Source organism: Mustela nigripes, chromosome 11, assembly GCF_022355385.1.
Source record: "Mustela nigripes isolate SB6536 chromosome 11, MUSNIG.SB6536, whole genome shotgun sequence".
NCBI classification, from domain to species: Eukaryota; Metazoa; Chordata; class Mammalia; order Carnivora; family Mustelidae; genus Mustela; species Mustela nigripes.
The window spans coordinates 35596412-35611944 of record NC_081567.1 but is presented as its reverse complement, the minus strand read 5'-3'; the positions used below and the strand labels follow the sequence as shown (position 1 = coordinate 35611944).

Here is a 15533-nt window from a genome sequence, read left to right as displayed (position 1 = left end):
GCATGCTTCTTGGAAGGGGTCGTCAGTCTCCCATCGCGGAAGGGCTTGAAATGAAAGGCTGACGTCCGTCTGTTCAAACACCCAGCACCTTCTCCTTGAGTGCCCACCGAGCCCTACTCGGGCTCTCGGAAGCACGAGCACTCGCCCACGTTCTCTGGTGTCCTAGCAACCAGAAGCTCTCATCTGGGCTCCAGCTGGGACAGGGGCCATTTTCTCCCTGACTGCCATGACCCGCCGCCTCCCCGGGCCTCAGGGGACCTGTCCGGACAGCTGGTGGGTTCCCTGAAAGCCACTGCTCATCCCCACGGATGCCCAGAAGCCCAGCCCCGCCGAGCCTCCCGGCGGGATGAGCTTCTCACTGACGTTCTCCGAGCTGGTCAACATCGCCGTCCCGCAGTGCGGGGTGGTGAACTTCAAGGCTCTGCACGTCCTGCTTCAGGGCATCCTGGAGCACATCCACATGGCCGAGCTCAAGAAGGTCCTCTCGGGAGATGAGGATTTTCTCCAGTCCTCGCCAGCGGTGTTCATGCCCCGGGAAGCGGACGCCCAGCCCGTCCTCAGCCCCATGAAGAGGCTCAGCAATGTGTTTGACCATGTGGTGAGCCGCATCGACAAGTTGGAGAGCCAGCTCGCCGAGCTGCAGGACCTGCCCTCCACTGCCCAGCTGCTGGAGAGAAGCCGCGGCAAGGGCCAGCCTGCCCAGGACCTGTGGCACCTGATCAAGCTCCGGAAGATGGTGGAGGGCAATGAAGAAGCCACGGCAAAGGTAAACCACCTGGCCTCCAGAAGCTTCCTGCCCTCCTTGCTCTCCTCCCAGGCGTCTGTTCCCGTATACCCCTTGTGATGGGCTGTCCCCAGACGCAGGAGCAGGAATGGAGCTTTGGAGTCAGGCAGAGCCAAAGCTCCAAGCTTGTGCCCTTTGTCAAGTGTGGAGGAAAGAAGCTGGACACAAAAGACCATATCTGGTATGATTCCGTTTGTGTGAAACAGGCAAATCCGTAGAAACAGAAAGTGGACTGGTGGTTTGCCAGGGACCTGGGGAAAGTTGCAGGGGGGGAATGGGGAAGGATAGCCTAGTGGTTATGAGGTCTCCTTTTGCAGTGATGAAAAGAGTTTGGAAACACCTAATTTCTCCCACCCTCTGGTTCCCTAATCTCCTCCTTCCCCTTCACGCTCAAGGATCTGTTTGGCTCCCTCCCCAGGGAATCCCCTAGAAGGAGCACCAAACTCCAGGTGAGCCCCTTTGATCTTCACAGCACCTCTGTAAGATAGGTGCAGTTCCTGTCCCCAGCTTACAGGTGAGGAATTGAAGCACTGAGAGGTTAACCCAGGTGAAGTCACACGGTGTCAGAAAATGGGAAGCTGGTGCAAACCAGGGGCCAAGAGAGTCGGTGAAAGGCATAGGAAGGTGGATTGCTGAGTTGCTATCACTTACCCACTGGGCGGGGGAGGACTGTGGTTTCCTCCTCTCAGGATTGGCTCGGGGTTGATACTAAACCACATCATGTGTGGGAGGCGCTCAGCACAGAGCGCGAGGTGTTCTGGGCATCCAATCAGCGGTCACTGTTAGTATTATCCAGAGACTTGAACTGAGCAGGGAAACCAGGATGCCCAGGACCTCAGCACCGGAGCCCTGAGGGACAGGGAGGGGGTGCAGTCTGGCCAAGGTGGGCTGATAGGCAGGGCAACACAGACCAAGGTTAAACCAGGTGCCCAGTGAAGGAGCCAGACACACAGGACTGCGTGCTTCTGTTTCCATGAAACATCAAGAACAGGCAAATTGGTAGCGATAGAAAGATTAGCGTCTGCCAGGGGCTTGGCGGTGGGGGGCTATGGGAGTGACTGCTGATGGGGTTTCTCTTCAGGGTCATAAAAATGTCCATAAACTAGATAGTGGTGACAGTTGCCAACCTTGTGAATGTACTAAATGCCACTGAATTCTTCGTGTTAACACACACACACACACACACACACACACACACACACACACACCCCGGAGATTGGCAGAATCGACCAGAAGAAAAAAGGCATGATCTAACTATACTGTCTACAGGAAACGCATTCTAGATTCAAAGACCAATAAGTTGAAAGTAAAAGGACAGAAGAAAGATATTCTCTGCAGGCAGCAACCGGCAGAGAGCTGGAGTGGCCACACGGCTCGTGTCAGACAAGACAGACTGGAAGATGGGAATCGTTGCTAGAGACAAAGAAGGCAGCATGGGTGGCCCAGTTCAGGTTACAGAGGCCTCGGAGGCTGGAAACGTGGGCACAGTGTCCGAGCATCCTGCCCCCAGCCTGACTTGATGTGTCGAGGCTTCTAGAATGCACAGTACCCAGAGTAACCCAGCCAGCTCGTGAAGGGGGCTGTCAGGTCGGACATGGGTGTGTAGCCTTCACAAGACTGTTTGCACACCTAGGGTTAGAGAAGGTGCCGCCCCCAGGCCTGGCTGAGGTTGCTGGGGTTACCACAATGACCGCCTCCCAGCCCCTCCCCTTCAAGGGGGTTGCCATGGTAGCTGGCTCCGGGATGGTACAAGCTGCTTAGCTGAGTGCACCAACCAGCTGGTCCGACTAGCAGACCCAATGTCATGTCGATGTCCAGGTCACTTCAACTGCCCCTGACCCCCCCTTCCTTTGGGGTTGGCTGAGTTAGTGTCCTCCGCCGTCCTTTACAAACACCTGTGCAGGTGTGACCGCCCCAAGTGGGGAAAAACTAGTCTGCCAGCCCTAGCACCCATCCCAGAAGGGCTTAATGGTGCCCAGAAAACTAGGGCCGGCAACAAGGAGGCTCTTGAAAGAAGGTTTGCAGAGCTCCACAGGTACGGTTAGCACACTGCCAGATCTGGGGCTCCGGCACCGCAACAAGTCCTTACTAAAGGGACTGGGGTTGCAGTGTCCCTTGTGCTCACGGATAATTGTCTGGGGTGAAGACCGTTGTGCACTGGGGGATGTAGGATGGCAGGCCTGGCCTGTACCGTCCAGGTGCCAGGAGTGACCCCTGGTGGTGACAACCAAAACTGTCTGCAGTCTTTGCAAAATGCCGGCTGGAGGCCAAGTTGTCCCCATTGAGAACTGCCAAGGGAGGAAATCTGGGCTCCCCTTGCTCGCAGTATGTGCTTGTCCTTGAAGCCCCCTTGGGAGGCTCCGACCTGGCTTCCAAGACTGTTGGAGCACCAGCCCCACCTGTGTCGCGCTCCCAAAATTGCAGATTCCCAGGCCCTGCCCTCACCTCTCAGTGGCTCACAGCCAGTGGCTCCCAGACCCTGCCCAGAACCGGAGTTTTATTTGCTTATTTTTAAAAGATTTCATTTATCTATTTATTTGAGAGAGAGAATGAGACAGCATAAGCAGGGGGAGTGGCAGAGGGAGAGGGAGAAGCAGAAACCCCACTAAGCAGGGAGCCGGAGGAAGGGCTCAATCCTAGGACCCTGGGATCATGACCTGAGCCGAAGGCAGAGGCTTACCCACTGAGCCACCCAGGCGCTCCCACTCCCAACAAAATTAACAGTTCCCAAATAGACTGTGTTGAACTTTTCCCAAGTTTTCCTAAAACAAAAAAATTTTTTATAGTTTCTTTGAAATGTATTCATGCATATATTCATATGCATACCAGAATATTCATCCTTTTAAAGGATATGGTTCGGAGTGCCTGGCTGACTCAGTCTGGAGAGCGTGTGACTCTTGATCTCAGGGTCATGAGTTCAAGACCCACGTTGGGCATGGAGCCTACTTAAAAATTTAAAAAGTGACAGGGCACCTGGGTGGCTCAGTGGGTTAAGCCTCTGCCTTTGGCTCAGGTCATGATCCCAGGGTGCTGGGATTGAGCCTTGCATAGGGCTCTCTGCTCAGCAGGGAGCCTGCTTCCTTCTTTCTCTCTGCCTGCCTCTCTGCTCACTTGTGATCTCTGTCTATCAAATAAATAAATAAAATCTTTAAAAAAAATTTTTTTTAAAGTGTACAGTTCAGGTATTTTAGCCTATTCACGAAGTTCTGTGAATATTACACTCAATTTTAAGACATTTTCAACAGCTCCCCAAAACCCCTTAACCATTAGCTATCATTCTCCTTCCTGCTCCTCCTTGAGCCCCACTTTTGCACGTACTGTGGTGTCTTCAGGGTTCATCCACACTGTCCCGTGTATCAGTGCTTGATTCTCACCATTGCCAAGTGTATTCCATGGGACGGATAGACTACTTTTGTTCACTAGTTGGCGAACATTTGGCTGTTTGCACCCACAGGCTGTTAGGAGTCGGGGCCCTTATGACCCGTGGGGCTCACAATTTCCTGTGGACATAGCTTTTCATTTCTCCTGGGCATGTACCTCGTGATGGAGTTGCTGGATCATAGGATCACTCTGTGTTTCAGGTTTGAGGAACTGCCAGGCTGTTTTCCAAAGCAGCTGCACCATTTTGTGTTCTCACTCGCAGTGTCTTAGGGCTCCAATTTCTCCACCTCCTCACCAACACTTGTTAGTTTCTGCCTCTTGACTCTAGCCACCCTCGTGGGTAGGAAGTGTACCTTATTGCGGTTTTGATTTGCCTTTCCCTGGTGACTAATTGTGTTGAGCATTTTTTCATGTGGCTAGCAGCCACTCACATCTCTTCTTTGGAGGAATGTCTGTTCAGATTATTAGCCCAGTTGTAATTGGGTTGCCATTCTGTTGTTGAGTTGTAATTCTCCGTATATGGGGCGCCTGGGTGGCTCAGTCGGTTGAGTGTCTGGCTCTTGGATTTGGCTCAGTTCCTGATCTCAGGGTCCTGGAATCGAGCCCTGAGTGGGGCCCCATGCTCAGCGGGGAGTCTGCTTGAGGATTCTTTCTCCCTCTGGCCCTCCCCCTTCTCATACACACGTGCTTACACATGCTCTCTCTCTCTAAAATAAATAAGTCTTTTAAAAAAGTTATTTATATACTTTGGATATATGATGCCATGTGTGTGATTTGTACATTTTTTAGAGATTGTATTTATTTGTCAAAGAGGGAAGGGGAGAGAGAGAGAGCACAGAAGGGGGAGTGGCAAGCAGAGGGAGAAGTAGGCTCCCTGCAGTGCAAGGAGCCTGTTGCAGGGACTCGATCCCAGGACCCAGGGATCATGACCTGAGCTGAAGGCAGACTCCTAATCACTTGAGCCACCCAGGCTCACTTTATTGACGGTGTCCTTTGATATGCAAAGTTTTAAATTTTGCTGAGATACAACATACACATCTTTCTTTTGTCACATGTTTTTGATGTGGTGTTGGCTTGTGCTTTTGGTGGCATATCTAAGAAACCACTGCCTGACCAAGGTCATGAAGATTTACAACTACATTCTCTCCTCCAGTACAGGAGTAAATGGTTTTTGGTTTATCTGTTAAGTTTAGGTCTAGGAGCCATTTTCACTTAGTTTCTATATATGGTGTGAGGTAGGAGTCCAGCTTCACTCGTGGGGATATCCAGCTGTTCAGTACCATTTGTTGAGGACAGCTCTTTCCCTTTTGATTTGTTTTGGCACTCTTACTGAAAATCAATGGACTATGGATGGGAGTGTTTATATCTGGACTCCCAATTCCCTTCCATTGTTCTTTGTATCTTTCCTTATGTCAATAGCACACTGTCTTGATTCCCTTAGCTTTGCAGAAAGTTTAGAAATTAGGAAGTGTGAGTCTTCCAGCTTTGTTTTTCTTTTTTCAGATTGTTTGGCTAGTCTGAGTCCCTTGTATTAACATACAGATTTTAGGATCAGGCTGTGAATTTCTATGAAAAAGAACACACTGGCGTCTTTATAGGGATTCAGTTTAATCTGCACATCAGTTTGGGAAGTGATCCCAAGAAACACATAACATAGGGTGCTATTTACATATCAGTCAGATTTATTGGGATATAGTTCATAGACCATACAACTCACCCATTGAAGGAGTGGACAACTCAGTGTTTCTAGTCTGTTCACAGAATTGTACAACCATCACTACAGTCAATTTTAGAATATTTTCACCATTCCCAAAAGAAACCCTTTACCCTTTTTCACCATTCTGTTCACTCATCCCCCATTCCAGCTCACCCCTAGCCCTAAGTAACCACTAATCTGCTTTCTGTCTCTATAGTTTTGTTTATTCTAGATGGTTCATATACATGGAGTCATGTAATTTTGTCTTTTGTGTTTGGATTATTATTTTTTTTTTTGAGAGAGAGAGAGCACATGCACATGAGCAGGACAGGGGAGGGCTGAGGGAAAAGGGGAGGGAAAAGCAGACTCTCCCTGAGCAGGGAGCCTGACTTTGGGCTCCATCCTAAGACCCTGGCCATCATGACCTGAGCCAAAGGCAGACACTAACTAAGCCACCCAGGTGCCCCGTTTGGATTTTACTTAGTATCATATTTGTGAGGTCGTCTTTCTGGAATCAGTACTTCCTTCCTTCTTATGGTTGAATATATCACGTTTTACTTACCCATCTGCCAGTTGATTGACATTTGGATCATTCCCACTTTCGACTATTATGAATAATGCTGCTATAAATATTCATATACAAGGTGGTGGACCCATGTCTTCATTTCTCCTGGATATATACCTAGGAGTAGACTTGCTGGGTCATTTGGTAACTCTGTGGTCAACCTTCTGAGGAATTGCTGCACTGTTTCCTAAAACGCCCATTCCGTTGTGCATTCCCACCATTTCTCCACATCCTCACCAACACTTTACTATCTGGCTTTTGATTCTAACCATCCTTGTGGTTATGAAGTGGTATTTCATTGTGGATTCTGTTTCCCTGATGATTAATAATGTTGAGCATCTTCTCATGCGCTTATTGTCCATTTGAATATTATCTTTGGAAGAATGCCTGTTCAGATTTTTGCCCACTTTATTTGGGTTTTCTTTCTTTCTTTTTTTTTTTTAAGATTTTATTTATTTATTTGACACACAGAGAGAGAGATCACAAGTAGGCAGAGAGTCAGGCAGAGAGAGAGAGAGAAGCAGGCTCCCCGCTGAGCAGAGTCTGATGCGGGGCTTGCTCCCAGGACACTGAGGGCAGTGGCCCAATCCACTGAGCCACCCAGGCATCCCTATTTGGGTTTTCTTATTTGTTGTTGGATTCAGTTTACTGGCATTTTGAGGATTTTTACATGTATATTCTAGGTTTCTTGTGATGTCTTGGTCTGATTTTAGTATCAGGGTAATACTGGCCTCATAGAGTAAATTTGGAATTCTTCTATTTTTTGGAAAAGGCTGTGAAGAATTAGTATTAATTCTCCATTAAATTTTTGATAGAAGGGGCACTTGGCTGGCTAAGTTGGTAGAACAGGTGACTCTTGATCTTGGGGCTGTAAGTTCGAGCCCCACACTGGATGTGGAGATTACTTAAAAACAAAATTTTAGGGGGCACCTGGGTGGCTCAGTGGGTTAAGCCTCTGCCTTTGGCTCTGGTCATGATCTCAGGGTCCTAGGATCGAGCCCCACATCAGGCTCTCTGCTCAGTGGGGAGCCTTCTTCCCCCTCTCTCTCTGCCTGCCTCTGCCTACTTGTGATCTCCCTCTCTGTCAAATAAATAAATAAAATCTTTTAAAAAATAAATAAATAAATAAATAAATGTGTGATAGAAATCATTGGACCTGGGATTCTCTTTGTGGTATTTATTATTATTATTATTATTATTATTATTATTACTGTTTCAGTGTCTTCACTTGACTTAGGTCTATTCAGGTTTTCTATTTCTTCTTGAGTCAGTTTTGGTGGCTTATGTCTTTCTAGGAATTTGTCCATTTCATCCAATTTAACTAATTTGTTGGCCCACGGTTGTTCATAGCATTCCTTAATAAGTGGTTTTATTTTTGTAGGATCAGTAGTAATATTCTCTCCTGTATTTCTGATTCTTCTCTTTTTTTTTTTTTTCTTGGTCAGTCTCACTAAAGATCTGCTAACTTGGTTGATGTTTTCAAAGAACCAGCTTGTAGTTTCATTGATTTCCTCTCTTATTTTTCTGTTCTCTATTTCATTAGTTTCCATTTTACTCTTTATTGCTTTTGTTTTTCTACATGCTTCAGGTTTAATTTGGTCTGCTTTTTCTCAATATCTTAAGGTTAGCTTTACCTGCATCCTATAAGTTCTGGTATGTTATGTTTCCATTCTAATTCATCTCAAAGTGTTGTTTGTTTGTTTGTTTTTTAATTTTGTTGGTGATCTCTTCTTTGACCCATTGGTTATTCAAGAGAGTGCTATTTAATTTCCATTTACTTGTGAATTTCCAATAGTTTCCTCTGTCACTGATTTTTTCTTTAAATCTTTTGTGGTCAGAGTACACATTTTGCATGATTTCAGTCCTTTTAAAATGTATTGGGACTTTAAAAAAAATGTATTGGGACTTGTTTTAATGACTAGCATACTGTCTGTCCTATAGAATGTTTTCTGTATGCTTGAGGAGAATGTGTGTCTTGCTATTATTGAATGGAGTGTTCTATAGGTGTCTGTTATGTCTACTCGGTTTATCATGTTGTACAAATCTAGGGGTACCTGGGTGGCTCAGCCAATTAAGTGTCTGACTTTGGCTCAGGTCATGATCTTGGGGCCCTGGGATTGGGCTCTGCTTTGGGCTCTGTGATCAGTGGGGAGTCTGCTTCTGCCTCTCCCTCTGCTCCTCTCCCTGCTCATTAAGTTCTCTCTTTCAAATAAATAAAATCTTTAAAAACAAAAAAACAACAGTGTTGTGCAAATCTATTTCCTTGTTGCTCTTCTATCTAGTTGTTTTATTCATTATTGAAAGTGGGGTATTGAAGTCTCCAACTATTCTTGCTGAATTGCCTATTTCTTCTTTCAGCTATGTCCATTTTTGCTTCATATATTTTGGGGCTACATTGTTAGGTATATATATTTTTGTAATTATTATATCTTCCTGATGCCTTGACCATCTTATCTTTATAAGTGTCCCCGTGTATCTCCTAGCTACAATTTTTGTCTTAGAGTCTATTTTATCCAATATTAGTATAGCCATGCCAGTTCATTGTTTTTAAGGATTTTATTTATTTATTTGAGAGAGAAAGAGTGTGACAGAGAGAGCCTGAGCAGAAATAGTGAGGGAGAGAGAAGCAGAAGCAGACTCTCCGCTGAACAGGGAGTCCCACTTGGGACCTGGGATGACGACCTGAGTCAAAGGCAGATGCTTAACCCACTAAGCCATCCAGGCACCCCTCTAGTTCTCTTTTGATTACTGCTTGCATGGTATATTTTTTAATGGCTCTTTGTTTTTGACCTATTCGTATCTTTGACCATACATTGTGTCTTTTGTAGACAGCATGAGGTTAGATTGTGTTTTCTTATCCATTTTGCCAATGTCTGCCTTTTAACTGAGAGTTTAATCCATTTACATGTAATTAATTACTGGTAAGAAGGACTTTTGCTATCTTGCTGTTTGTTATTTTTGTTAGCTGAATGCCTAAACTATGCACTGGGCCCTTCATATACATTATCACATTTTTTTTCATTATCACATTTTTTAAAGATTTTATTTTTTCGGGAGAGAGAGCACAAGCCCAGGGAGCAGCAGGCAGAGGGAGAAGAGGCTTCCTGCTGAGCAAGGAGCCCAGCACAGGATTTGAGCCCAGCACCCTGGGATCATGACCCAAGCCAAAAGCAGATGCTTAACCGACTGAGCCACCTAGATGCCCCTCATCATGACATTTTTAAGACTCATTTTATGATTATGGAATCTAAAACCTGGGAAGACGCATTTATGATCCCAGTCGAGGGGGGAGCTGAGCCAGGAGCCCTCAGCTCCATGAGTGGCTTCCTCACTGGTCCTCTGGCCTCCACCCTTCCCCTCTCAGGGCCAATCTACACATGCAGCCAGAGAGACCCTTTAGAAGTGTAACTCTGATTCATAATTCCCTTGCTGATGTTCCAGTGACTCCCACTGAAAGTCCTGACATGTGTCTTAATGAGACTCCTGGTTAGTGAATGTGTTCAAATGCAGAGTTGTCTCCGCCCCACCCAGGTCACCTGAGAGCTGAACGCTGTTGACTCCAGTGTCGTTTGCTGGCCTCTGAGCATGTTCCAGCCCAGGCCTTGGTAGAGCCAAGAGGACTTCTTGGATCATGGCCAACAATAGACAGCTCCTGGACTTGACATACTTTTTCCCCCAGCCACACCCAACTTCACATTTTCCCTTCTTCTTTCCCTTTAGTCCATGAAGACTCTGCAGGATTTGCTTACTGACATTTGTGCACTCAAGGGCACCACTGAAACTCTCAGAGAGGATCTGGACAGACTGAAGGACATGGTTGACAAGGTAGACCCTCTCCAGCATCCTCTGTGCTGGCCATGCTGCTTGGACCTCAGGTGGTTGGCGTGATAGTACACATCTAGGGTGCCTGTTTTTTGTCAAAGAACACAGCTATGAGAGCAGGAGAAGGGGTTTGACAAGGCCCAGCCAGTTGGCCCATCCCACTAAACTCTCCATGGCTTCCACCCTTCTGTGTTAGGACATCATTTGTAGATAACAGAAACCTGGTTCATTCTGGCTCAGGCAGAGAGAATTTAGTGTCTCATTTTCTAAAAATTCCACAGTTACCTTCAGGTACCACCAGACCTAGGTGCTCCATCAACATCTCTCTGTCAGTGATGTTTTCCTGTGGGTTGGCTTCATTCTCAGGCAGGTATTCCTGAAGACTCCAGGCTGGCCATCCACCAACATAGCAGAAAGAGAACAGCTTTTCCTATTCTATAAAGCTCCATTCACCCTGAAAAGTAGAATAAACCTAGCATAGGCATACAGTCTATCTCCCTTGGGAGTCACAAGGACATCAGCTCAGGTATATACTCACTCCTTACCATGATGTAGAAGGACACAGAGTCCCTAAAGCATGAGTCATTGGTGAGTCAGAGCTGGGCTCTGACAGGCTGGAATTGCAGCTAAAATTTTCAACTTGCCCCCAGATAGCATGGTTTAATGTATTAGCCCCAATTCACAGGTCAGTATACACATTTGATTGTCATGGCAACTGTGAGAACTTGGTCTGGGTTGCTTCCTCTGAGAAGAAAGGGCATCACAAAACACTAAAAAAAACCCCACACAAAACAAACCAAAAAACACAAACAAACCGAAACACTAAAATGGTTCCTTCAACAAATCTGTTGGAGGGAAAAATACCTCCTCAGCCTACCTCCTGGAGATTCCTTTTTTTTTTTTTTTTAAGATTTTATTTGTTTATTTGACAGACAGAGATCACAAGTAGACAGAGAGGCAGGCAGAGAGAGAGAGAGAGAGGAAAGCAGGCTTCCTGCTGAGCAGAGAGCCCGATGTGGGACTCGATCCCAGGACCCTGGGATCATGACCTGAGCCGAAGGCAGCTGCATAAAGCACGGAAGAGAGAGAGGGGGAAGCAGGCTCCCCGCTGAGCAGAGAGCCCCATGTGGGACTCGATCCCGGGATCCTGAGATCATGACCCGAGCCGAAGGCAGAGGCTTAACCCACTGAGCCACCCAGGCACCCCTGGAGATTCTTAATGTACATTTTTTTTTGCCCACTAAAGGCTCTGAGAAGTCCTGCAGTGTAGAAGCCCACTGAATTTTTTTTTAATTTTTTTTAAATTTTTTTTAAAGATTTTATTTATTTATTTGACAGACAGAGATTACAAATAGGCAGAGAGGCAGGCAGAGAGAGAGGAGGAAGCAGGCTCCCTGCTGAGCAGAGAGCCCGATGTGGGGCTCGATCCCAGGACTCTGAGATCATGACCTGAGCCGAAGGCAGAGGCTTTAACCCACTGAGCCACCCAGGCGCCCCCCCACTGAATATTTTTTAAGGCCAGCATTTTCCAAACTTACTTCCCCAGGAAACCCTCTTCCACCCCCTTATCACTCACTAGGAAACACTTGCTTTGGAATCTGTTCTTCCTTCTCCAACTCAGTCACCTGAAGCTTAGTCCTTGTCTTTGAGCTATGGGGGAAGCAAGGCCAGGCCCAGAACCTCCACCCCTGGCCCATGGACTTGGCTTATTTGACAGATGCAGCCAGAAGTAATGGATTCTTTGCTTGAAGATCTGAAAGGACAGAACAGGAGGATGAGTGCGCTACAGCGGGAAGTGGTGAGAGCCTCCACTTCCCTTCCCAGTCCCCTGACCTCTAGCCCCAGGGTGCTGGGGACAGGGAAGAATAAGGAAGAGGACACAATCTAAAAGGCACATGTGGACAGAGGAGCCACCCGAGGGCATCACCCCTCATTCTCAACCTCCCCTTCTGCCTCCCAGGTTGCTCTCCAGAGCAAAATCCTCACCATCCCCAAAGCTGATGACGTGGTACTCTGGAGCAGCCTCCATGAGGCCATGTTTGGCCCCGTGAGTGAAGGAGGGGGGGGGGGGCTGCAGCGGAGGGTCTGGGAAGGCAGGGTGACCGCTGAGCTGGCCTGGAGCAGCCCTGGCTAGCCTCGCCCCCTCTCCTGCAGGAAACTTCGATAGGACGAGCTGGTCCAACACAGATTGAGGATTCAGACCTGTGGCAGTTGGTGGGGCAGCTCCCAGAGACAGGTCATCTTAAGACCGAGCACCTTGAAGCTGTCGGTCCTGTCCAGATCTCAGAGGCTATCCAGAGCCCCATGTTACTGGAGACCGGCTGGCATTATGAGACCCCAGGGCAGCTACAGGAGGAGGAATCTGCCCAAGATGTTCTGCTCGCCGAGGCCCAGGGGCTAGGGCAGCCTCTGGGGCTTGAGCCCGGGGCTGTGCCCACACTGGGACCACAGCCCGAGGCCATGCCTGCTCCAGGGCCTGTGCTGGCGCCTGCTCTGACACCTGGGTTCCCACTCCTACCTTCGTCTCCATTCATAGCTGGCCCTGGTCCTGGCCCTTGGCCTGCCCTCAGACCTGGGACTGGCCCTGGACTTGGGGTTGCCCCCGAGCCTGGGACTACCCCCAGGGTTGCACCCGTCCCAGGGCTTCAGCCCCCACCGCGAGAACGCTGGCTTCCTCCCAGAGGCTTGTCCAGGGCTAACACGTGGCCCTTCTGGGGCTCAGACTTCTTGCAGTCCGCAGAGTCCCAGGTCTTCAGTGCCCCACCGCCAGCCAGGGAGTTTGGCTCAGCATGGCCCCCTCCACTGAGGTCACAGTCTACACAAGTAGACATGCAACTGCTCCCAGCAGTCTTAGAAGCTGAGGAAGACTATGTATCTGAGGATGTGCCAGCCCCTCAGGCCAGGGCCCCCAGGGCTGGGCCCCCCAGGGCTGGAGCCCCCAGGGCTGGGGCCCCTAAAGAAGCGCCCAGCAAGGCACCCAGCAAGGCTCCCCGGTCTGCCCTTCAGCACCTGAGGACCACCGCGGCCCTCGCGGCTGCTGCTGCGTCCTCCTACGCAGCTGCTGCCACCTCAGCAGCCCGGAGAGCCGAGGTTGTCGCCAAGGCTGTCAGGGATGCCCCTGCCACCAAATTGGCCACCATAGCAACGGCCATGGCTGCATCTGGTCCCTTAGGGACCTTCGCAGACATCCTGGGTGCGGGCTCTTCCCGTGGGGCCTCGGCTTTAACAGAGGACACAGAGGTGGAAGACGACCTCTCTTCCGTGTACACTGTGGCCAGCCTCCCTCCTGAAAGGACCCTGTCCCAGGTCATGCTGGCTGCCCAAAAGGCCGTGACCCCTGAAGACAAGAAGACGGCCGTCAGGTACTCCATGGGCTGTATAGCCCAGATACCCGTTAGACATGACTCCCTGAAGGAGGAGTTTGCCCAACTGTCATCCACTCTTCAACAGCGCTTGAATTACCTAGGTAGGTCCGGTCTGCTCCAGGCCCTCCCTCCCTGCAGACTTCCAGAAGTCCCTCGCTTTGTTTCACACCCCCAATGAAAGCTGTATTAACCATTAGCCATTCATTCCTTTGGCTTCAGCATTTGCCTCTTCCTAGTCTCTCCTTTCACCACGAATGTACCATGAGGTCTTCTCACATTGGAGAGGGGTGGTTAGGGTCTAGCGCTGGCCCTGAAGAAGGAAAATCGCACATCACAATGACTCTAGAAAACTCCCTTCCCACAGCCTGTACAGCGCAGCCTAACATGTTTTGATAAGTCTGGATCTGGCCAATGACCCACTGAACAGACCCCAGATGATGTGGTCCGAGTGGGGTTAGGAGCTTCTGCTGGGCAAACAGATGTGCCCTTAAAGACCACGGAGGCTCTCGGGGTGGCAGTAGAAACAGTAGATTTATGCTCCCGTTTCATGCCCGCGATGGGCAAAGTGCTTGCTGAGGAGAGTGGAGGCCAGAATAGCTTTGTCCAGTCATTTTCAACCTTGTGCCTCCTCCCTCCCCCGTCAGCATGGGGTGGGGGGACCGGGCGGGCTGCACCCCTCCCCTGGAGTGTGTGACTTGGTTGGTCGGGCAGAGCCCAAGAATTGCATTTCTCACTCATTCCAGTAGTTGCTGCTGCTGCTGCTTGCCCAGGGGACCCACTATGAAGCCATTGCTATTTGAATCATTGTCTTTTTTTTTTTTTTTTTTTTGCACCTTGCCAAGCGCCATAGTTGAATTAAGTCAAATCTGTAGGTGGCATTACCCCTAACTGGCGGTGCCATCCACAGATCTTGAAAAGAAGACATTGCTCTTCAACCAGCTAAACTAGGTCGCTCTCAGTGAGTACTGGTGTGCAGCTGAGAATATGGTAGTAGAAGATTGAAATTTAGAAGGTAAAGCCATAGGAGCCCAAATTCTCCCTCTGACCAGCTGCCATTGTGGTTCAGAAGACTCAAGATCATTGGTAAACATATTTTGGCTTGGATTTCTCCTGCCTTCCTAGGTGTAGCCATTACCTTTTAACCTTTTCTGGAACTTTATATACGGTACTTTTTTTTTTAAGTCCCCTCTTTCTTTGTTAAATCATCCTTTCTATCTCACAATTAGATAATGCACATCATATATTCTCATAAATAAGGTGTTTTGTAGTTCTGCTCAGGACCTTATTTTTGAATCAGTGTCCCATCCCCAGGGTTCAAACTCACAATCCCGAGATCAAGAATCATATACTTCACCGCCTGAGCCAGCCAGGCACTCCAGCTCAGGCCCACGACATGGGGCAAGGCCCAGCATAGACGTGCTCTGAGTGTGAAACACACGTCAGATACGGAAAGCTTGGGATGAAAACAAGAACATAAACTATCTCACTTTTTTTTTAACCCCATATTGAAAGGGAACTATTTTGAATATATTGGGTTAAAGAAAATATCAAAATTAATTTCGCCTACTCCTTTTTAAATTTTTTTCAAAGATTTATTTATTTGAGAGAGAGAGAGAGAGCGTGTGCACACAAGTTGGGGGAGGGGCAGAGGGAGAGGGAGAGGAAGAGAGAGACTCAGACTCCTGGCTGAGCACAGGGCTCGATGCGGGGCTCAATCTCACGATCCTGAGATCATGACCTAAGCCAAAATCAAGAGTCAGGTGCTTAACTGACAGAGGCAGCCAGGCACCCCTCCTTTTTTTTTTTTTTTTTTTTTTTAAATTTGTTTAAGGAATGTGGCTACTAGAAAACTTTGAGTGACCGCAGAGACCCCCAGGCTCACAGTCTCTTGATTTTGGACAACGCTACCTCCGACAACTC

The 15533-nt window shown here is 48.4% G+C and overlaps 1 protein-coding gene across 1 annotated transcript in view; it reads left to right on the top strand.

The window, feature by feature from the left end:
- Positions 1-346: 346 nt before the first annotated feature.
- The window catches only part of C11H16orf96 (chromosome 11 C16orf96 homolog), a 38109-nt gene continuing 22922 nt past the window's right edge, over positions 347-15533 (top strand). The window contains exons 1-5 of the mRNA XM_059415889.1: positions 347-766; positions 10147-10251; positions 11966-12046; positions 12209-12299; positions 12422-13714. Coding sequence (XP_059271872.1) covers positions 347-766; positions 10147-10251; positions 11966-12046; positions 12209-12299; positions 12422-13714 — 1990 coding nt within the window. The remainder of the gene's footprint in view (positions 767-10146; positions 10252-11965; positions 12047-12208; positions 12300-12421; positions 13715-15533) is intronic.